This window comes from Cataglyphis hispanica, chromosome 8, assembly GCF_021464435.1.
Source record: "Cataglyphis hispanica isolate Lineage 1 chromosome 8, ULB_Chis1_1.0, whole genome shotgun sequence".
Lineage (NCBI taxonomy): Eukaryota > Metazoa > Arthropoda > Insecta > Hymenoptera > Formicidae > Cataglyphis > Cataglyphis hispanica.
The window spans coordinates 2,228,076-2,249,346 of record NC_065961.1 but is presented as its reverse complement, the minus strand read 5'-3'; the positions used below and the strand labels follow the sequence as shown (position 1 = coordinate 2,249,346).

The 21,271-nt window shown below is 33.7% G+C and overlaps 4 protein-coding genes across 10 annotated transcripts; all 4 read right to left on the bottom strand.

The window, feature by feature from the left end:
• Positions 1-639: 639 nt before the first annotated feature.
• On the bottom strand, positions 640-9,687 carry LOC126851423 (PDZ domain-containing protein GIPC3). 5 transcript variants are annotated; one of them, XM_050595387.1, is made up of 7 exons: positions 9,374-9,687; positions 8,205-8,345; positions 4,113-4,453; positions 2,902-2,998; positions 2,227-2,609; positions 1,832-1,913; positions 640-1,709 (listed from the first exon to the last, which is right to left on the bottom strand). In XM_050595387.1, the coding sequence occupies exons 3-7, from the start codon at positions 4,443-4,445 to the stop codon at positions 1,552-1,554; spliced, it is 1,053 nt and encodes a 350-aa protein (XP_050451344.1). In that variant the 5' UTR covers positions 4,446-4,453; positions 8,205-8,345; positions 9,374-9,687; the 3' UTR covers positions 640-1,551. The 5 variants fall into 5 exon arrangements, with proteins under 5 accessions (XP_050451344.1, XP_050451343.1, XP_050451345.1 ...); XM_050595386.1 differs by lacking the exon at positions 8,205-8,345 and having other exon boundaries at positions 9,248-9,687; XM_050595388.1 differs by lacking the exon at positions 8,205-8,345 and having other exon boundaries at positions 9,456-9,687.
• Positions 9,688-9,871: 184 nt separating this feature from the next.
• LOC126851419 (glucoside xylosyltransferase 1) lies at positions 9,872-12,892 on the bottom strand. Its single transcript, XM_050595380.1, has 2 exons — positions 12,211-12,892; positions 9,872-12,123 (listed from the first exon to the last, which is right to left on the bottom strand). The coding sequence occupies exons 1-2, from the start codon at positions 12,652-12,654 to the stop codon at positions 11,464-11,466; spliced, it is 1,104 nt and encodes a 367-aa protein (XP_050451337.1). The 5' UTR covers positions 12,655-12,892; the 3' UTR covers positions 9,872-11,463.
• Positions 12,893-13,126: 234 nt separating this feature from the next.
• LOC126851425 (TOG array regulator of axonemal microtubules protein 2-like) lies at positions 13,127-15,717 on the bottom strand. Its single transcript, XM_050595392.1, has 5 exons — positions 14,906-15,717; positions 14,474-14,722; positions 14,154-14,396; positions 13,848-14,012; positions 13,127-13,497 (listed from the first exon to the last, which is right to left on the bottom strand). Exons 1-5 carry the CDS (start codon positions 15,082-15,084, stop codon positions 13,353-13,355), a joined length of 981 nt encoding a protein of 326 aa, XP_050451349.1. The 5' UTR covers positions 15,085-15,717; the 3' UTR covers positions 13,127-13,352.
• Positions 15,718-15,731: 14 nt separating this feature from the next.
• Positions 15,732-20,927, bottom strand: LOC126851398 (kelch-like ECH-associated protein 1B). Of its 3 annotated transcripts, none has more exons than XM_050595324.1 (7): positions 20,617-20,927; positions 18,556-18,873; positions 18,253-18,417; positions 17,463-18,130; positions 17,020-17,268; positions 16,422-16,720; positions 15,732-16,319 (listed from the first exon to the last, which is right to left on the bottom strand). In XM_050595324.1, exons 2-7 carry the CDS (start codon positions 18,862-18,864, stop codon positions 16,132-16,134), a joined length of 1,878 nt encoding a protein of 625 aa, XP_050451281.1. In that variant the 5' UTR covers positions 18,865-18,873; positions 20,617-20,927; the 3' UTR covers positions 15,732-16,131. The 3 variants fall into 3 exon arrangements, with proteins under 3 accessions (XP_050451281.1, XP_050451279.1, XP_050451280.1); XM_050595322.1 differs by lacking the exon at positions 20,617-20,927 and adding an exon at positions 19,621-19,940; XM_050595323.1 differs by lacking the exon at positions 20,617-20,927 and adding an exon at positions 19,378-19,937 and having other exon boundaries at positions 15,733-16,319.
• Between the last annotated feature and the right edge of the window lie 344 nt (positions 20,928-21,271).

Sequence of the window (21,271 nt, the reverse complement as noted above, 5' to 3'; positions counted from 1 at the left end):
AATAAATGTGTCAAACATGACATACGAAACACGAAAAATAATTTAAAGAAAGTTTTAAAATTTGAAATATTATTAATATTGATATTGACTTATTTTAATTATTATTATTATATGTTACTACGGCAATATTAATATATATTAATAATATTAACAATTAATATAATTATTTTTGACTGCATTTTGATATTCTTTAAAATTTTTCTAAACGCATTTGCATATTAAAAAAAATACAACTCTCAAGAAAAACATGTTTACGCTGTTCCATAACGAGAGAAGGTCATCCAGTTTCCAGAATTGTGAAATCGGATCTAAATAGAGAAACTTAACATTAATTAATTTGCTATATTATGCATTTGAATTTCGCGAAAAGGAAGAATTGATTTACAATTTAAACATTTTAAAACCGAACAATATATGCAGTTGTTTTCACTTCTGTATGACTTGCGTAATATATATTTACAAATAATACATGTTTTAATATAAGACTGTTCAATATTTTATTGTTATCTTTATTGTTTCTTTGTCAGATACGAAATGCTAGTCCTCAATTGACGACATATATTTTCTCTCTCTCTCTTCTTTCTTATCTTGTTTTCATTGTCTGCTTACGATTAATCAATATGTAGAATCGTGTAAAAATTATGTATTTATTACAAAGACTTTATTATCTTAAATAATAATTTTTTTGCACACTTATACATTCATATCATAAACTTGTTCGTTCCTATGTATCAAAATATATTAATTCATTCTTAACATTTATGTATACAGCTTATTCAATATTAATGAATATTAATTGGTTCATGTTAGAATAAATATCAAAACTAACTTGAGTCTAACATGATAACGCATGATTTGTTTTAATGCTACGTCAACATATTTACGCTATAATCGAATAATTAATATTAATCGTTGCAAATATTAGATTTTTTGCGTACTTAGGCGTACGTAGGCCAATATCGACTCAAATAAGTGACAAAGAAAATCCATATCACCTCAGTATATACATGAATGAAAAGATTTTCGCTGTGACAGTAAAACCATAATTGTTACTGCATATTCTATGAAAATATGATTTCGCTACCCGTAATCTATTATTCGATATTACAACAAAATTCGTTATATTTGTAAAACAGAAAAATCTCATTGAGTAAATTTGTTTCATAGGAACACAAATTTGCTACAGCAAAATAATTTACAACCAAAATATTATTACTAATGAATTTATATATTGCAGCGAAATCGTTACTGCTTTGATGGCGACATAAGAATCAATTTTGTTAATATAAATATAATTGACAGATTTAGCAGAATTATTTTCAACAAACTCAAATTAGAATTAACGCAAACCAAATCAAAATTTTGAATAAGCACGGATCATCTCAACTAGCGTTAAACATCAGGTTTCTAGAATCATGGTAACAGACAAAGATAAACGAATGTCACTTTTCACGTAAAAGAGCACTCGTTTACAAATAATTTCGTACAAAATTTTGTTTCAACATAGCTCTCAGCCATTTATTTTTCTTATCCGCGTCGCTGATTGTTTCGTCATCGATGTCGACCCGCTCTGGCATCAGTCACGGCGCCCCATAATTCAATCACGAACTCGTCAGTGAAACCAAAGTCCTCCAAATCGGAATTGTCTATCGCCTCGGCGAAGTCTATGCTGTTGCATTTGCCCTCGGCGAGCTCCCAGATTTGCGTGGCTGCGATCAAAATCATACATAATAATCGAATCAGTCTTCAATGACACAAAGTGTATATAAATTTTAAAAGAACGAAGAAAATAACAGAAAAGATTTTCATTCACACGTATTCAAAAATTTACCTAATTCCGTATCAGAGATTCCCATAAAGCTCTCTAAGATGGTGTTGATTTTCTCGATACCCAGCGCAGCTGCGTCGTCAATCTGTGCAAATATTTATTTAATATTTTTTAATTAGTGTTTAGCACTCGTTATTATTTATTAAACAGGAAATAAATACAGTAATTTGTACACTTAAAAATGGATTTAAATAATTCAAATATCTTATAAAACAGCTTTATCTTTATTATGTAAAATATATTATATAAAATATAATTATTAACTTTATTATGTAAATGTTATTTTTCAAGATATCATCAAGAGAATATCATCCTATATATTTTATTTTTTAAACAAATTTATCATCTTTAATGTAATCTCTTTGAATGATCTTTTAATTTTTATCTTTATTACATACTTGTTGTATTATTTGCGTGCTACCATCAGCCTTGAATCTCAGAGTCTCCTTGCCGGATCCATAGCCAACTTTCTTTCCTTTCCTGGGATCACCGCGCGGTCCGATGCTGCCGAAGCCATTCTTCTGCGGCTCTACTAGTCTTAACGTAAATGTCGAGCCCTTTGGTATGTCTTTCAACATCCTCGCTACTTCAAAATGTCGTTTGCCCACAAGACTAGTCGAGTTGATCCTCTCAATGTGATCGCCCACCTCGATCACCTTTATTCTATCGATCACGGAGCCCTCCTTTATACGTTTTATGAATGCATAACCGGCACCATTATCAGTGATAGTCAGACCTAATGCGTCGTCCGTCTTCGTCAGCTCAATTTCTTTCGGCCGACCTGCTCCAAAAACGCATTATTCTCTTTTACGTATTCGTGAAAATTTAAATGTAATTTAATTCAAGATAAAATACTATGAGCTAAGTTTTATTATGAGGTTTTAAATTATTATATAAAAATTACTCCGACTATTTGTTTACATTGACGTTTATTCTAATTCAAAAACACATATATCATTTAGAACTAGTAATTAATTAAAAATTAATATCTTTCTTTCTATCGATTTTTGCTCAAAGTTCAATATTGCTCTCCTTTTTAATTTTATGACTATATGCAATAACAGGACAGCAACCTTTTTTATGTGCGAATATGAAGTCACCCACACCGATTTGTCCACCTAGTAACTCTGTCATTTCCACTTTGTGCGTGTTGAGCGTGCAAAAAAGAATCTGGAACGTCAAATTTTCTTAGTCGATTTGAATACTTTACATGACAACATTAATTCTCTCTTAACTTCAAACTATTTTTATTTAAATTTTTACAAAAATTATTAAGTTTTACATTAAACTTACTCCAATTAAAATTTTACTTTAACAGATTTTACAATTAATTTTATTATATAATTTTATTAAAGATTTTATTTTATTACTTTACAGTTACAGAAAATTTTAAAAAATAAGTCCGTGAATATATAATATAGATAGAAAATTTACGATTTATTTACGAATTAAGTTTAATGTAAAACTTAATAATTTTTGTAAAAATTTAAATAAAAATAGTACAATAGTTTTTATTTATCTGGCGTTGCAATGATAAATTGCTCGATCCCGCGCTCTAAACAACCCATAACGAGTCGACGAGCGACCTGCTTACATCGCAGCGACCGCGTTTACACATCAAATTACACGCGACTCTCTCTCACTGAGACATATCCGCCGGGTCGAGATGCCACGGTCCGTGACCGGCATTTCCGGCGTTTCCGGTCTCGTGTCTCCCTACGTAGGGTGTTTCGTACTGGAAATACCGAATTGATTTCCCTGTGTGTGTATTTTTATACATACATATGTATACATGTGTCATTTCTACTCTGAACATTATGATTATTAATTATGAATGAATTATTGCTCGCATCGCCATCATAAATTGTTCCTTTTATTTTTTATTTATTATTTGAATATAATTTTGCTCTTTTATAAAACAATGAAATAAAAAAACATTAACAAAATCATAAACTTGTAAAGATCAAAATACATTTTAGCATTAAATGCAGAAGAAATATATATCTACAGAAAGAGAGAACGAGAGAGAGGGAGAGAGAGAAATATGTGAAATAAGTAAATAAAATACAGGAATACGACTATTACTAACTGACAAGGTAAATTTTACACTCGATGAAACGAATCTATCTTACAAAGAGGAAAGTCATTCGACTGCTGTACTTGCATCTGGCAAAGAAACAGTAGAGTCACTTTGTCGAGTTCATGAAAATGCTAAATTCTTCAATTTGCATCATTGAATCCTTTCTTTTTTTTCTCTTCAAACTTCTTAACAAATCTCTCTTACCTCTTCCGCGGGCAAATCGTAGCACTCGGCAATCTTTTGGTACAGTTCGCGAACATTGCTAAAGTCCGATATCAGACCCGTGGGACTGCCATGGGCCAGCTGGCAGTGGAAGACGAGCGAAGGCGATTTCAAGTCCCGGGACGAGATTCTCGTCTGCTCATGCTGAAGAGGAGCGTTATTATTGCATGGCCGGCTACCGGTACCGTTATCGCTCGCGCCTCCATCATGATTGTTGTCATCGACGACCTGATGATGGTTGCGATACTGCACGCCGTTCGCAGCTTTCTCCGTTATCGGCGACCTCGTCGTAGCCCGCGCCTTGAACAGCGGCATTCTCGATTCTGCGCGAATAAATCAAACCGAGGACTTGTAATCGGGATGTTCCTGAGTTCTGATCGCAAAATTTTTTATCAAGAGTGATGGATCGATAACGATGGGACGCGTGATTCTGAGATACTATTAAATCTTCTTATCTCGAGATGAAACTCCGACGATGACTTGTAACTGTCAGTCGCGAATTTTAGGAACTTTTATTATGACTTGTGTAAAATGTATTTTTCGAATCTTTATCAAATATTTCAAAGCATTTTCCAAAATTTATTTGCTATGTCGAGCAAGGTGCTGAAAGATCGACGAGATAATACTGTTTTGCTAAAATTATAGCGGTCTACATTATATATCATTGTCCATTCAAAACTGTTTCTTTTCGTGTGAATCACCGTTCTACTTCTCACTTTTTAATTCTTAACTAGTATTATGCGAGCTGTGAAAAATCATATTTTTCATCATACATTTCTAAGAACCGTACTTAGCTAACATCAACAGGATATTGCTGAGGAAAATCTCAAATTTCGTAGATACTTCAAAGTACATTTTAAACTTTTATTGCGATTAGGAAATTAAATTAGTATTTATTCCATCTTACAGATCAATAATTGCGACACGTTTTGCGCAGTACAATAAGAGGCATTAGATAAGAGAAATGAGAACCACGGTGAGGGAGACCTCCGGTAATTGCAATCTTGCAATTTGCCTGCTGTTCAATGAGATAAAAGTATCTATCTGCCACATGTTACATACCGCAAATACAATCTAGCTGTAAAATATATAGTGAATATTTATTATTCCTCGTATTTTGTTTTCTCCGTATAATATACTCGTTTCCAATTTTACAAAATTATCATGTAGAAATTGTAGAACGACATGTGTAGCAATTTCAATCTATAAATATGTTTATAAACACGTATTTACTAATGGTTTACACGTATTTACTAATGTAATCATCCGCCTCGTTTGCGCATCAAGATTATAGATTGCGATAAATTCCTTTCATACGGTACTTATTACTCGCCTGAATCATTTCTCTTCGAAGAATAAATACCTTATAATATCATCATATACATATGGCCTATTTTTTACAGCAACTTTGAGTTTGTCTATCAAAAATTAAGCAAAATTTTAATTAAAATTTTACGAAACATGGCATTTCTCAATTTTCTATCAAGCTAAATTTATTTATTATCAATAATAAATAATCGATATAAAGTCGATATAAATATTTGCAAGTGCGATAGAATGCCTTAAAATATCCATTTAATATGTGCGTGACAATTTCAAATACCAGTCACAGAAAAAAAAATAGATTGCGATTACGAATCAAAATCTAAGATCTAAATCGCGGCGTTCTAAAGTTTCCGATATCTAAACGATAATACGATCAATTCTAATGTTCGCAGTATTGCATCACGTAGTTTTCGAAATTCATGATTCTTTATTGGAGTCAAATAAGACTCGTTTATAATTCCCTGCAATATTTCGCAGGTAGCTCATTTGAGTTATTGCGAAACGCACGCAATACATCCGATGTCACGCGATTTTATTAGGAAAGCAATGTTCTTGTCGATGTTATGCAATATCGAAGGAATCTCGACCAGGAATGTAGCAAAATTACTTGCAATTTTATTATTCGCGTCAAATTGAACTATGATGCAATCGTTATTCAGACATGTCTAAGGCATATGTAACACACTTTCTTTTAACTATAAATAGCAAACGATAAGTTGAACGAATATAAGCAGATACGATCTCAATTAACTTATATCTAATTATTGCAAAATTGTACAATTTTTTATAATTGACATAAAATTTGTTTTTAAACTTAGCGTCATGAATTTTAAATTCTATTTTTTTGACAAAGAAAAAAAATTTTTAATATCTTTTTTTATTTCTAGAATCTTTTTATCTTAGAAATAAAAAAATAATTTTTAATAGCTCGCGTGTAAATTAGTATTTTGACAAAAAATGCGATAAATATACGATAAAATATCTCATATGTCATCAGTAATTTTATCTGATAATTCGACGAAGCGTAATTAATATGACATTAAAATATGCGCAAAATAATGTCGATTCCGCAAAACATACGTAAAACAGGTGAATAAACAGCGCAGATGGATTCGATTTATATATAGGTCGTTGGCATTTCTCTGACTAAGCTGTTGCGAATTTCGTAAACGCTATTCTGCTACGACAATGCAAATTGTCAACTGTGTGCAATATTGCCATTCGGCTCTTATGATTAAACGTCTGACGATCTAGATCGCATGACAAATTGTGATTCTGATTCCTCATATTTCCTCACCATTAATTACTGACATATTAAGTAACAACATCGAGTAATAAAAATTTGCAATATGATCGATTAATTAATATATTAGAATTAAAAAAATAGTCTAAACAAGCAATGAAATTTTTTAAATTGAAGTTTTCTTTGTTATAAGGACTCTAACGCTGGAGCGATTTATTTTTTTCCTCGCATAAATTTTGATCTAAAAATATAGATCTAAAAATATTAAATGTAAAATATTAAAGATATAAAAATATTAAATGTAATAGAAAAATATTTAAAAATATAGACAAGATAAAATGAAATCCATTAGTCTCTTTATCTTTAACGTAAACGAGAAACATATCTCTATCTTTCTCAGATCTGATTGTTCAATCATTGTCCAATCAGGCTATAGAAAAATAAGCGATTCCAATTAATAGAAGTGGCAAAGAGATACAAGTTCTCTAGAAACTGACATCGCAAATCAAGCAAGAATTATGCAATACACATTTTATTCTTCTTTTCATCTATCATAATAGAAATATAGAAATGTAATATATTTTTGCGCAAAATATTAGAATATAATATAATAAGAATACTTAATAATAAGAAACAATACTTTTTGTAATACTGAATTTTTTCTTAGCTAAAGAAAACTAATCTTGTATATTTAATTTCTTGTTTAATGTTTAATTTAGATACCTATTATGTGTGACGACATTATTTCTTCGACCTTATTAAAATATTAGAATGCAATTACACCATGTTCTCGCAATATGAGTTAATTATTACCACAACTAGTCTCATTATAAATTCAGAGCAGCTTTGGCTCGTACAACCTGCTGGTATATATCAAAAGTGATTAAAACTGATATTATGACCGTGTGCCACGATACCGAGCATATAATAGCATCGCATAAGCGTATACAGAACAAATATAGGGTATCCCAGAATCACTGAAATGTAATTTTTTAAATATAATTTATATTAACATTTTCTTTATATTTTATATTATAAGTGACAAAACGCGATAAATCTTCCTCTGTAATGTACACAAAAAATTGAAATATAATAAAGTATTTAAAAATGCAGATATACACAAATATACTTGCTGCACAAATGATAAAAGTATTGTATTCGAAATAATATTTGATAATTCCATATCATTAATCATAAAAAAAAGACGAGATTTAGCTGAAATGTTTTTTCGGGACACCCTGTATAATACGTAGTACACGTCGATACCGTAACATTACGAGCGAGTACACGCTGGCGTGTACAAATAACACGCAATGCATCCAAGAGCGAGAGAAGTCGGCCTCTCACCTATTCTCGCCAACGTTCGGCGTGCACCTGTATCCGTATTTTTAGAGTTTATTTTTTTTTTCACAAACACGACACACGCAAAATTATCACGGTAAATCACATGGTAGAACGGTAATCGACCGCATATCACATCACGACTGGCAGTCACCCGAAAGTACCTTTTTCTTTCTCTTCTTATTCGTTATCGCGCACTTATCATTTCGCTCGTTCTCGGTTGATCTTTATCGTAGATTCGTGAATAAAACGCACGCGCGCGCTCTGCGTTACTCGATCATCATCGTGGATTATCAGGGCCGACTCTAAATTGACGTTCGCGCGACTGTCAATCTCATATGCGGCAAAAGATTGAGTGAAATAAGACAAATTAATGGAAATTTATTTTCCCTCGAATTGCGATTTTCTAATTTTTGAAATTAGAAATCTTTATACTGTTCCATTACTTTCTGCTTCTTCGCTATCGACTTTAAATTTTATGATAAAGACGGTAATTAAAAAAGAAATTTAGAAAAAATATACATCGGAGTAAACAATGTAAAAGTATTAAAATTTTGCAGACAATTTAAAATCCAGAATGAACAGACGCTTTGTCTTGTATTTCACGTGTTTAAAGAAATTTTTGTATTATACCAAAATCATTTTACATCAATTTCTAATTAAATAATTCTAACTAATGTAATATATTCACTTATTTTGAGAAATATAAACTTTTTTTTTTTTAATTTTACTTTAAGAATTTTATTCATATCGTATTTGAAGGTGCTTAATTCTATTTTATTAATATGAAATATAAAATGACACGCCTATCTTTTCTACTTCACTTTTGCCATTTAGTTACATCACTGAGTGACCACATCAGCATTTCAGCCGTTAAAACGCAATATAAATAACCGGCGATTTTATTTGATTTAATTTCTTTTCGTGAGAGATTCCTATAACGTGGCTCTTTCAATTAACGCTAAAGAGATTCGCTTTTATATTACTATATTTTAACTTTATAATTAAGATTCAGAAGATTTAATGGCAGCTTAATTGTTACTCAATTATGAGTAGCGCTAATCACATCACTTTTTATTGTATCAAATATTTATATATTTAAAAATCTTTAGCCTTCTAAAAGCGCTAAGAATATATTCGATGGTATTAAAGTACAAATATATATAAAAACAATCTATTACTTTTTTTACGTAAAAAAAATTCTTACAGAGTACAAAAACACCACAAATCCGCTATTTATTCCAAGAGAAAGGTTCAATCGATACAAGATATTTCGAATAATATTCCTTCTCCGAAAAATAAGCGATTTATCCATTTTATCACAACTTTATACCTTGTCGTTCGATTTCTCACATATTCACGAAGTCCGAAAACTATATTATCCGAAAAAAATAAATGGGGAATCGCCTTCGCACCGGATAATTAACGGTCGCCGTTTCTCCTGATCTGTTTAACACAAGCGACGCCCTTCACGGACACACGAAACCATTATAATCGCAATATCGAGCGAGAGCCGATTTCACGAGCTCGCGTGCCACCACAACCGGAAAGCAGCGGCGAGAGGACTGATCGCCGGGGGCCCCTTCTCGCGTCAGCTGACCCCCTCGAATGTACTCGTCTCCATCCTAACGTTACGTTACTAATAACGAAGCGCGAACCATGCACAAATTTTTTGGTCCGTATTTAAAATATTTAATTTCATATATTTGTATATATATATATATATATATATATATATATATATATATTTTTTTTTTTTTCTTTTATAAAGACTTTCCATCATCCAATATATTTTTCAGAAACAGGAATTTCTTTTCCCCCTTTCCATCCTCCCTACCGTTTTCTTTCTCATTTAATATCATATCTCTTTTTCATAATAAATAAAAATCTGAAATAGAAATAATAGATGATACAACGCTATATATATATTATGCGACATATTATATATATTAAGATATTTCTCGCCAACGTTAAGATTGGCATATTAAATACATGTTCACATTTTTGTATGTGTATTATATAGACAGATTTTTATTTAAGCTTTATATTATACAATATTCTTTTTTTTTATATAAGGAAAATATCACAAATAACATCAAATCGTTGAATAATCAATCGATACAAAATACGTATCAAAATCGTACAAAATCGCGAAAAAATGTGTATAAAAATGTGAACACTTTCGCACATCGAAATGTAATTCATATTATATAAAAATTGTATAACTCTCAGATCTGTAATCAATTATCGTTGCGTCAAAATGTGAGATGCTTATTTTGGAAATGATGTAAAAATTTCGCAAAGATATAGAAACGGATGTATTTCGACTTTAACGATATTTTCGAAATCGGACATATGTCATTTTCATAATCTCCACATAAGTCCGCATCGATCAAAGCTTATCTCTTACTGAAACTACTTATATATATATAATAAGGATGAACAATCAATAAATCAATATTGTTAACAAATTTAATATTTTTTTATCAATTTTCATAAAGAAAAATATCATTTTTTTATTATTAAAATAATATCTTAAGAGCTTTAAGAAAGAGAGAGAGAAAAATATCAAGAGATGCAGTAGCATGTCAAATATATATTAGCAACACTTAGCAATAATTTCATAAGAAACAATATTTCTTTTAAAGACCAAATAATTCAAAGATAGGCCCTGATCATCGTTTTCCCCTATCAAGTATTGTCGCAAAAAATATCAGATAAAAATGTATAACAATATATTCGCCGCACCGTCGTCCCTACAAACAGTAACAACATAGCGCACTTGTTAACAAAAAAAAACTCAAATGCACTATATATAGAAAAAGTTCAGTCTAGAGTCTATAATATGTGGAGAATCGTCTGGAATTAACGCGCGAATTACATCCTTTAATTTGCAAACGAATCGCGCATCCTTCCCTGACTTAATAAACACATTACAAACATATTGTCCGTAAATCAACGTAGTTCCGCGGCAGAACATATATTGATGACCGGATACGTTAATTGACATAATTTACACACGCTACTTATTCTTATGTAATAACGAAGTAGGATGCTTATATATTAGCATAATGACTCTTCGTTTAAAAATCTGTACCTTTCGAGTAATTAAATATATCGCAACGTGTATTAAAATGCTTAAGTATGAATGTATAGATAAGTGTATTTACATATAGTTAAGTATTTTACGATCTCACGAAAGAGAATATTTCGGAAGAAAAATGCGCGGACAATATTACATTACATAGCCAAAAGTGGCTATGCAGATATGTACGATTACTCTTCAAATCATCGCTTTGATATATATGTATATATCTGTATATAATATTCATATCATCAAGGCAAACGCATCTATAAAAATTTCAAAAGATACAAAGTCAAAATGTATCTCGCGCGAACACGTATAAAAATTGAATAAAAGTTTCAAAAATTATGGGCAGCTAAATGCAATTCCGGTTGGATGATGAACACCTTCGAGACTCGACCGCAGCTGGACTTATCCTCCATCGCTAGATAATTTCTCATCGGTACGAGCAACTCGTCATACGGATCCGCATTCAGCTGATACTCTTGCATGGCCTTGTACACGGCCCTGAAAGGCGGTTGCTTCTGCGAGTGGAAAGTGCCACGGGAACCGTGCAGTACCAGGGCGCCGTTCCTCTCCGCCTCTTGGCAGACCGATGTATACATACAGTGATCAGGCCTATAGTTGTACCGGCACGAGTACACATACAGCTTCTCCGGATGATAATGAAATATTATGTTGATGATATCTTGGTCGCCCCATGTGATCTTCAATCTATATTGCTTGTGTGTAGGAATCACATAATTAATCCATCGAAACTCCCGCATTCTCGTCAGATTCATCAGCATCACTCCAGAATTGACACCCAACTTGCCATAGTATGGATGCTTGGCGAATCTATTATACCAGCCAGTGTTGGGATCTTCGTGTTCGGGGCTGAGGGCTGCCAATTGGCTAGAGTTCATTTTTTTGAACTCATCCCAGATCTTGTCAGGTGGTGCCAAAAACAGGGTGTCCGTGTCTACATAGAGCACCGCATCCGTGTCATTCAACACAGTCTGAAATATACAAATCTCATGAATCTACCTACACTAGTAAGTTGACATCACTGAAAAATCGAATCAGCCAGTTGATCCATAGCTTACCGGTAAAAACAATCGTTGAGCCGCGCAGGGCTTAAACAGCTTCTTCCACATCGCCACATCGCTACCATCCGGGAAGGTGATGGGCCGCACCAGGAAGTCGAATGTCTTATTCGATATGAGCCTCCATTCCGATAGCTTCTCACTGAAGGCTGGTATCAGATTATTCTCCGCGAGTATCACGAATTGCAGTGGCCTGTTGGCGAAGACTAACGCCGACTTGAGCATGGTCAGGGCTTCGTGCAGCCTGTCCCCACACACCACCACGCATATCGTCACTTCGCTCGTCGACGATGACGCCAGCGATTTCTTCTGCTGCAGCGTCAGTCGCTCTCTGCTCGCGGGCGTCTGATCGTACTTGTTGGAGAAATTTGTCGTTACATTGAGCAGTATTATCAGCGCGGCCAGAATAAGGCACAGCAGGAACAACTTGTACACGGATCTCATCGCGTCGCGCTTTAGGTCACAGATTTCTCTCCACACGTGCCGTCTCTCACTCTCTTTTTCTATTGTTAACCGAATCGCGTGCGCGACATTGACAGCAATCTGGACGGCATTTCGAATCCGCCGACGATAATCCGCTGGCGGTGAACGCCGTTCATTCGCGTCGTCGATACTGAGTTTCTGATCTCAGGAGAGGGCGAGCGCCATATTTACAACATAACCTTCCAGCTTCCAGCTCCCGGTCGAAATATCTATTTGTTTTCTTTGCACTTTCTACACTCTTAGATTTGTATTCCTCTCTCTCTCTCTCTCTCCAATGGGCGAATACACATTCATCTCGTTTCATGTGCAGAGTGAAAATATAAACACAGAAAAATGAATTTTTCTTTCTTTCATCTGAATATATAAATAATTATCTAATTTAAGATAACTTTTATCCTTGATATATCAATAAAAACATGAATAAAAAAACTTCCATACAAAAAGTTTTGCTTATACAATATTATTTAATTCTGTCAATACTGATGTATATAATACTAAAAAATTAATAATTGTTAGTGACATGTAGAATAATATATTATTATAATATAAATTTTCAAATTATATAATTACGATGCAATTTATTACTGGAATATTATCACAAAAGAAGTGCACACTAATAGATATACTATTCTATTACATCGGGATAATAACGAATAATGTTATACAGTATGAATTGGGCTATACTTTAAAGATATTAATTGTTTTTCTATGCTACTAATAATCTTCCAATCTACATCCTGATAAAAGAGAGTATCAAAGTCTTGATGGCCCATCAAAGTTTTCAGTGCCTTTTTCGCGTCATTCCTATGATAATTAAACATAGAATGATAATTAAATAATTTCATATTTATATTTCTGCATCATCTGCTAAATCAGAATTCATTATCATTTCTTCAATTTCATATAGAATATGAATACGTTAACTTTAAAGAGTGTTTTACTATAAAAATAATAAGAGATTTGAAATATATATTTTTATACAATACTCTGCAAAACAAGCATCTTGTATAAATATCTTTGTCAAAAAATTAAAAATTTCTTGTACGAAGAGAACTTTACAAGCATAATAACAATACATATAAAACTACTCTTGCGCAGTTACAAGGAATTTTTATAAATATGATGAATATATTTTTCATCTATTGATTTGATACCTTGTTTCATTGTTACCATCCAGAAGAAATTTGGCACACATTGTAAATATCTTCCGGCGGCAATCCTTAAGACTTGAATTTGATAATAAACATTCCACTCCAATAATATTAATAATATTATAAACCAATCGACTTACAGTCGCTCTTATTAATGGATTCTTATGGCTGCGCATAAAGATATGGCATTAAAAATTTAATGTAGCTTACAATTCAATTATGTAATAAGCATACAATAATAAAAACATATGTTTAACTACATTAAGTCATGTTAAGACACGTTTGTGTGAAATAAATTTATTCATTTACCTGGCACCATGTTCACTGGTTAATATTCGGATACAAATTGCAGGGGATAAGTGTGTTATCATAGAATCTAAAGCACGTTGAGCATCGTTTCGAATTCCCTTATTTGTATGCGTACTTTTTAAAAGCAACATGGATACAAGTTCATCAAACTCAGGTCTTTGCGTACACTGGACTGTCTTGTATAACTCCATCGCCACTTGACAGACAGTTCTAATGACATGAGGTCTTGTATTTTTCAATAAACTACAATATAAAAATATCTAATTAAAATAAAATAAAATAGTCACGAATTATATAACGAAAATCTTCGAATTAAAGACCTGCACAAACTTCGATATATGCGAGGCATACTGGAGTCCAGCATTTCCGGCTGAATCCTTGAAACATGCATGAGCTTTATTAGAGCCGGAATAGTGTTCTGCCATTGATCCTGCTTTAAACTTTGCAACGCATTTTTTAGCGTTTCTTGTGGATTCGCAAATTCCTCTGGTGTTCCTATATAATCATTCTCCAACAAAGCTGCATAATCTCCATAATTGGTCATAGGATTAGCTTCCTTTGTATGTTTACTTGATTGTGAAAAAAGATTTATATTTAAAAATAATAAAAATAATTTTAAAAAACTCCTATTTCCTATATTTTTATTTGTGAAAATATATTTTATTTTATTTAAATATTGCTACAGAATATGCATTAAGAAAAAATTCTAATTGCACAGCAAAATGCATTAAGTTAAATGCTTGCGGAAATACCTATCAGATAATCGTGGATCTCCCGAAGCACCCGAATACGCCGTTTCGGCAAACCGTGTTTTCGTAAGTTGTGTTGAATTTGTATTCTCACGTTGAATAGATACGGAAGCCTTTTCCATTATCGCGCATGTTGCAGACTTACCTTTTTTTCCGAGATATATTTTTATCGCAAAATTCATACAAGCGCGTTAAAAATTCACTGTTATTTAAATGTCCCTACCTGCACCATTGCACATAGGGCATGTAACATATTTCTTGCATTCCGTATGCGCCATCTTATTACAAATTTATATCGGAGTGAGGCAATATGCAAATAACTATATATTTTACAAGAAAATTCGTGTTACTTCAATGATGCAGGAATTTATCTGCTTTATTATCTTTGTCTAAATATCCATTTTAAACATGCAAGCATCGCTTGCATAATTTTCCATAAAAGCATCCTGCTTCAGACAAATTCAAGTAGGTGCGCGATATTGACATACATTATAAAAATTTGTTAACGTTTGTCAACGTTTGTTATTCTTATGCAACAATCTTAACGAACTATCGTTGCTACTTTATCATTCTTTTCACAGATAAATTAATAGAAATAAATTATAAGATATTACAGTAACATATTATTTACAAAACATGGTGGATTGAATATATGATTGTTAGACGCTGACAAAAAAAGACATTTGCAAAATCTTCGAAAAAATTCTTTTACACAATATGTAAATATGTACATATATTATTTTTTACACACACTCCCACACACACACTCTCTCTCTCTCTCTCTCTCTCTCTCTCTCTATATATATATATATATATATATATATATATATATATATATATATATATTTATATTTATATTAATTACAGTCACCTATAATTAAAAAGTTACAATAAAGCTATAAAATATGTAACACAGTCATATTTATTCTAACGGAAACGATAAATTGGTCCTTTAATAAGTTTGCAAAACTTACTTTGTCTTGCTGAGAATGCACTTTTTGTCAGCTAGTCATTATTTTTATAATCAATCCATCTTGATTCGGTTCAATGACACATGTCGCGTATCATCTAATATTACATAATGCACTTATCAGTCGAGTTCTGTTAATTAAATATCGGTTGAGTAGATTGATGTGTTTTTTACAATTTTATATTCCTTTTTCATAAATGAAAGAATGTCATTGTTGCTATTAAATGTTACTCAAAAAACTCAGTCTATGGTCTATGTATCACGACGGCGATTTCTCTAGCGAGATATTATGATCCAAATGATCGCAGTGCATGGGACACTGATAGTACGATACCGCGCTGGCGTGACCAGATCTCCCTGACGTCATAGGCACACCTTCGATCCATTGATCCTGACTCGAATCGTAAATTTCTACTATATTTAAAAACGTCGAACCATCATATCCTCCTGAAAAGGAGAGAATTATGTATTCACAAATCTATATAATGTATCTTTTCAAAACAAAAAGAAAAATCTTTATAAATAAAAAATTAACAAAATCATATTCACCCATTGCGTATAATTTGCCGTCGAGGACAGTAACACTGAGCGCACTGCGAGCGATACTAACGCTGCTCACATTTTCCCAGACATCGCGTTCTGTATCGTATCTCTCCACTGAATTCAATTGTGATTTTCCGTCGTATCCGCCTATAACGTATATATACTGACCCAGACTGGCCACTCCGGCTCCGGAGCGACAGCATTTCATAGCCGGCACCATCGTCCATTCATCGTTTTCAGGATGGTAACACTCAACTGAGCTGAGTCGATCTTTGCCATCAAAGCCGCCAATCGCGTATAGCAATCTGCAGCAGAAAAGATTATACTTTTCACACTATGCTAAATAGCCAATATCTTAGGTAAAGTTTCTTTAATCAACGCGTAAGCGATATATAGAGATAAAATTGAAACGCGTACATTCTCTAATAATGAAACAATATCTATATTCCGAATATATAATATTTATCATTTGTATTAATAATCCTATTGATATTAGTATATGATTTACTTTAAAAGTTACACTTATTCAAATGTATTATCGACATTGATTATATATTGTAACAGTTGACTAATATTTTTTTTGTCATGATTAGTATAATAATACCTATTCACTACTGCTACTCCTACGCCTAGTCTCTTGACGTGCATAGATTTGACACTAGTCCATGTGTCCTGATCTGGATCATAGCATTCGACGCTATTGTGATACTCGGCACCCGCGCTACCGCCTACGGCGTACAATAAGCCATCCATCACGGCAACTCCGACTCTATTTCTCGGTACCGACATTGGACTGCAAGGTCGCCATTGATCCGTCATCGGATTATACCTATCGACCCAGTCGCTGTCGTACCTGAAAAGAATCACGAGATTTTTTCGTGATGTATATATCTCTAGTCATATTTCCAACGTCAGCATCCGCGAAGCGATTCACAAAACAATCTGCTGATCATAATCTTTTAAATTACTTGATAACTACATTTGATAACTCTTGAATGTCAGACAGCATACGCAACACACACACATATTTGACATCAAAGTACTAACCTGCTGCCTGGTGAATTATGTCTGCCTCCAACCGCGTAGAACATTCCCTTGAGGAAGGCACCACCTAGACCGGATCTAGGTACGATCAATTTGGCGTGCTGCGTCCATGTCTTATCATCGGCGTTATAGCCCTCTAATACGTCGAGTGAATGCTTGAAGAAACCACCAGCAATATATATCACCCGTCGTGTATTAGGCGTACGCTCTTTGACAATCGGCTTCTTGTGTAACGTCAAGTCCTTGAAAATCTGTGCTAGATACTCGCGACACGCCGGCACCTTTTTTAGCACGTCGCAATTCTTCATCTGTTCCCGCAGAAAATTCGGCGTGAGATACTGGCAGCGTACCGCATGCAAAATGTGTTCCATCTTGGGTCGCCTTGCCTCCTCGTTGTATTTGACCCATTTCAGCACAGCATTATAAACCTCCCTTTCTTCTTGAACATTTAACTCATCTTTCCTCACAAGTGCCACGAGCTGTATGGCAGATAGTTGTAAAAATTCCTCCTCTTGACATATCTGATTAAAATGCTGAACGATGAACTGATTTGCCTTATGATACAAATCATGGCAACCATGTTGCTCAGCAAAGTTGGCAATTCCAATCGCATTTGTGGGGTCCAGTTGTCTTTCAAGAAAAACACAACACGCATCTATCACATTAGTGACCTGTATTGTAACAGTATATAAACATTAAATCACAGATTCAGTTGACAGGAAATTCTCTGTTACCTACTCAAGTATGCTAATTGATAATATGCATCTCTTTTTGCAATTGTCCATTTACATACTTGGAACATAGTAGCTGCTGATAGCAGTGAACACACTGTAATCTCAGTGACTCTTATTTGACCAGTGTACATAAAGTACATTAAACGAGCCATTGTAGTTGGACAAACACCTTGGAGTTTTACTCTTGTCATCTCGCATTCTTTTAATCCTCCTGTAAACATTGCCTGAAATTTGACATTTGATTAATTATTAATTTATCATCTTCACATAATTTTGGCAAAATAATTTCTCTTATAAATATGAGATGATCAAATATAATTTACATTAATAGGCAATAATTATCTATCGCTAGTTGAACTCACCTTAAAATAGGGACTAGCTGCTGCTAAAATAACTTTATGCGCATGAAACAATTCGGAACCAACTTCAAGTATTACATCAGTCAGCATATGATGACTGCGCATCATGAACATCATCTTCATAGCTTCCTTCAGATAGTTTGCCATGCAAAATGTCATGTCCCCGAGATCACCTCTCTGCCTCTCGGTATTGAGCATACTCTCCCAATCCGTTTCTTCCCCTGATACGAGAGGCGTATTCGACGCATTGCTCTGAGATGGGAAGCTACTCCGAGCCCCTTTCTTCTGCTGGCAATCTTTCTCTCCATCCATTAAAGTGAGCTGCAAAGCGACATAGGAAATATACCTTCACACATTTACATATCGCATGTCATTATCGAGTATCAAACAATGATTATATATATATATATATATATATCTTTCTTTCAAAACTCGTAATGTCACTATTATCCGCTATAAAGCTGAACGACGGACATATTAGCAGGTAACTGTTCACATTTCAAAATTAATCTGATCTCTAATAGCAGCGTAATCGTGTATCTAGATGTAAAAAAAAAAGTCGCGACGGAGAATTACGCACGACGTGCGTAATAACAGCAGCATAATCGCGCGACGTAAAAGTTACATCCCGCATGATATCGCGGAAGCGTCGCATGTAATCGTAAGATGTTTTCGGCGGCGGGATTCGCGATCATCCTCATCATTTTCAATACTGTCATCGTTGTCATCGTCTTTGTCATCATTGTCGGTGCAGAGTTTTCTCTCTCTCTTTCTCTTTCTCTCTTTTTCGCGTGCGCGCGCGCGCAGATGACACATGACACTTACCAGGATCGCGGGAAATCTATTAGCGTCGAGAAAGCGTTGATTGACGCGAGAACGAAACGAGGAAACAACGGCAAGACAGCGCGATCATGTTTCGCGATCGATCTCGTCGATGGTACACGATGACGCAGGCATCCTCCACCATCCGGAGTCCGATCCTGCTCTGCCGATAGATGATAGATGCGGCGTCACGCACGCGTTCAGGCCAGATGTGCACGTCTTATGCTCGATGATTTACATACGCACATGTTTCATCACCGTTGATCACGACCGGAGTATGATCCGTTCCGAGCGTGGGTGGGACATTGGACTTCTCTCTCGCTGTTGCCGCGAGATCGCTTCGTCACGATTTGCACTGTAGATACGCCGGGTATACCTTCGTTCGCGCTTCCGATAGCAGTTGGCTAACTGACTGGTTAATAATAATTCGTCGTATGGCCCTGATGATGACTCGGTGATAAATAAAGGAAAGAGTTGACGGAAAAAATTTTGGAGAACGACGCAAATGTCTCGAAAAGTCGCGGAAAAAACGCCTAGAATATTTTATAATTCCGAGACGAGCGTGTCGTATTTATCTATAGAATGATAAAAGCATTATTTGGATTTAGACAAATATTTTTTAGATTTCAATGCGATAAATCATTCAATGCGAAAAATCGATTATTCTCTTTCTATGCATGATTATTGAATTCCTGATTTTATAGACTGAATAATTATCGCAAAAACTGTTGTAATTGCAAACATGAAATAAATATGCAATAGAATAAACACATTTGAAACTGTCTTGAGACCTTTTCAGTTCGAGAGAGAGAAATCATCTTTAATATTTTAATTTTTCTAATAATTTTTCTAATGAAAAAGAGATTTTGAACGTTTAGAAATACAATCGAATTTAAATTTTATTGAAAGAATTTTTTGTAAGAAATCTATTTATAAAATTTTTAGATTTGTATTTCATCGACTCAGATCTATCTTTTTTAGTTACACTTTACATAACAATCTTTCCTACATTTCCATAAGATTTTCAAAGTAAAATGAAAGAATTGTACGCTTTCATCTTCTTTGCTTTGTTGAAATCTAATCATGAATTGATCGGTGAATTTAGATTTAGAGCAATATATATATCAGTATTATATTTTATCAAAAGTCAAAGTGTGCGTGTTATAAATTGGTATTGATAGAGACGTCTTTATGGATGTCAGATCAAAAGGATGGACAATATTCAAAATGTAATTTTCTCACCTTTAGGAGATTTTATATACGTAGATTTTTCTGTATTATAGAGATTGCAGATTTGTGGATGGAGAGAATTTATATATATATAAATATATCATAAAATGGTTAATCCGCCGCATGAAAAGTTTTGCTGGAATGATCGACGATAGGAAGGTGTAGCGAGGGAAGAATTTCGCGTCTTTGTGCTGATGCTCAGGACCGACCATGAAACAGCAATCGTGACCGTAGATGACTCGAATGACTTGCAAATTCCGCCGCCTATTCGCCTCGACGTGCGTAGTCGAGCGAACGATACTTGGAAGCGACGTGGTGCGCATTCGTGTCAGCTGTTTCCGCGTCCACGAGATAGATATACAGATTTACAGATATGAATAGATGAATTAATCATTTGACAGAGTCATGATAGTTTAAACGGAACGTTTAAACAGAACGAATACAGTAGTTTTTTTGTTTCCACTGAGACTAAATTGAGATATTAAATAAGAAGTACATGTGCATAGAAAGAAAAAAGACAATAGAATATATTATTTTGCCTAAAAGGAGCAGATATCCATAAAACAACACAGACAAACCGTTATATTGATTGTACCGTGTAACATACTAATAATTGTAAATGATAGTATGTACATACAAGAATATATATAAATAATAATATAAAAAT

What these genes read in the sequence shown, in the direction of transcription:
- LOC126851398 (XM_050595322.1), bottom strand. An exon ending in CATAATTCACCAGGCAGCAG is followed by an intron (nt 17,269 to 17,462) that starts GTTAGTACTTTG and finishes GATTCTTTTCAG; the next exon opens with GTACGACAGCGACTGGGTCG. An exon ending in GGAGTAGCAGTAGTGAATAG is followed by an intron (nt 16,721 to 17,019) that starts GTATTATTATAC and finishes TTTCTGCTGCAG; the next exon opens with ATTGCTATACGCGATTGGCG.
- LOC126851423 (XM_050595386.1), bottom strand. Translation starts at nt 4,445, where the DNA reads ATGCCGCTGTTCAAGGCGCGGGCTACGACGAGGTCGCCGATAACGGAG. An exon ending in ACGATTTGCCCGCGGAAGAG is followed by an intron (nt 2,999 to 4,112) that starts GTAAGAGAGATT and finishes TTGACGTTCCAG; the next exon opens with ATTCTTTTTTGCACGCTCAA. An exon ending in CATATTCGCACATAAAAAAG is followed by an intron (nt 2,610 to 2,901) that starts GTTGCTGTCCTG and finishes TTTTTGGAGCAG; the next exon opens with GTCGGCCGAAAGAAATTGAG.
- LOC126851419 (XM_050595380.1), bottom strand. Translation starts at nt 12,654, where the DNA reads ATGAGATCCGTGTACAAGTTGTTCCTGCTGTGCCTTATTCTGGCCGCG. An exon ending in CTCAACGATTGTTTTTACCG is followed by an intron (nt 12,124 to 12,210) that starts GTAAGCTATGGA and finishes TGTATATTTCAG; the next exon opens with ACTGTGTTGAATGACACGGA.
- LOC126851425 (XM_050595392.1), bottom strand. Translation starts at nt 15,084, where the DNA reads ATGAATTTTGCGATAAAAATATATCTCGGAAAAAAAGGTAAGTCTGCA. An exon ending in GATCCACGATTATCTGATAG is followed by an intron (nt 14,723 to 14,905) that starts GTATTTCCGCAA and finishes TTCACAATCAAG; the next exon opens with TAAACATACAAAGGAAGCTA. An exon ending in ATATATCGAAGTTTGTGCAG is followed by an intron (nt 14,397 to 14,473) that starts GTCTTTAATTCG and finishes TTTATATTGTAG; the next exon opens with TTTATTGAAAAATACAAGAC.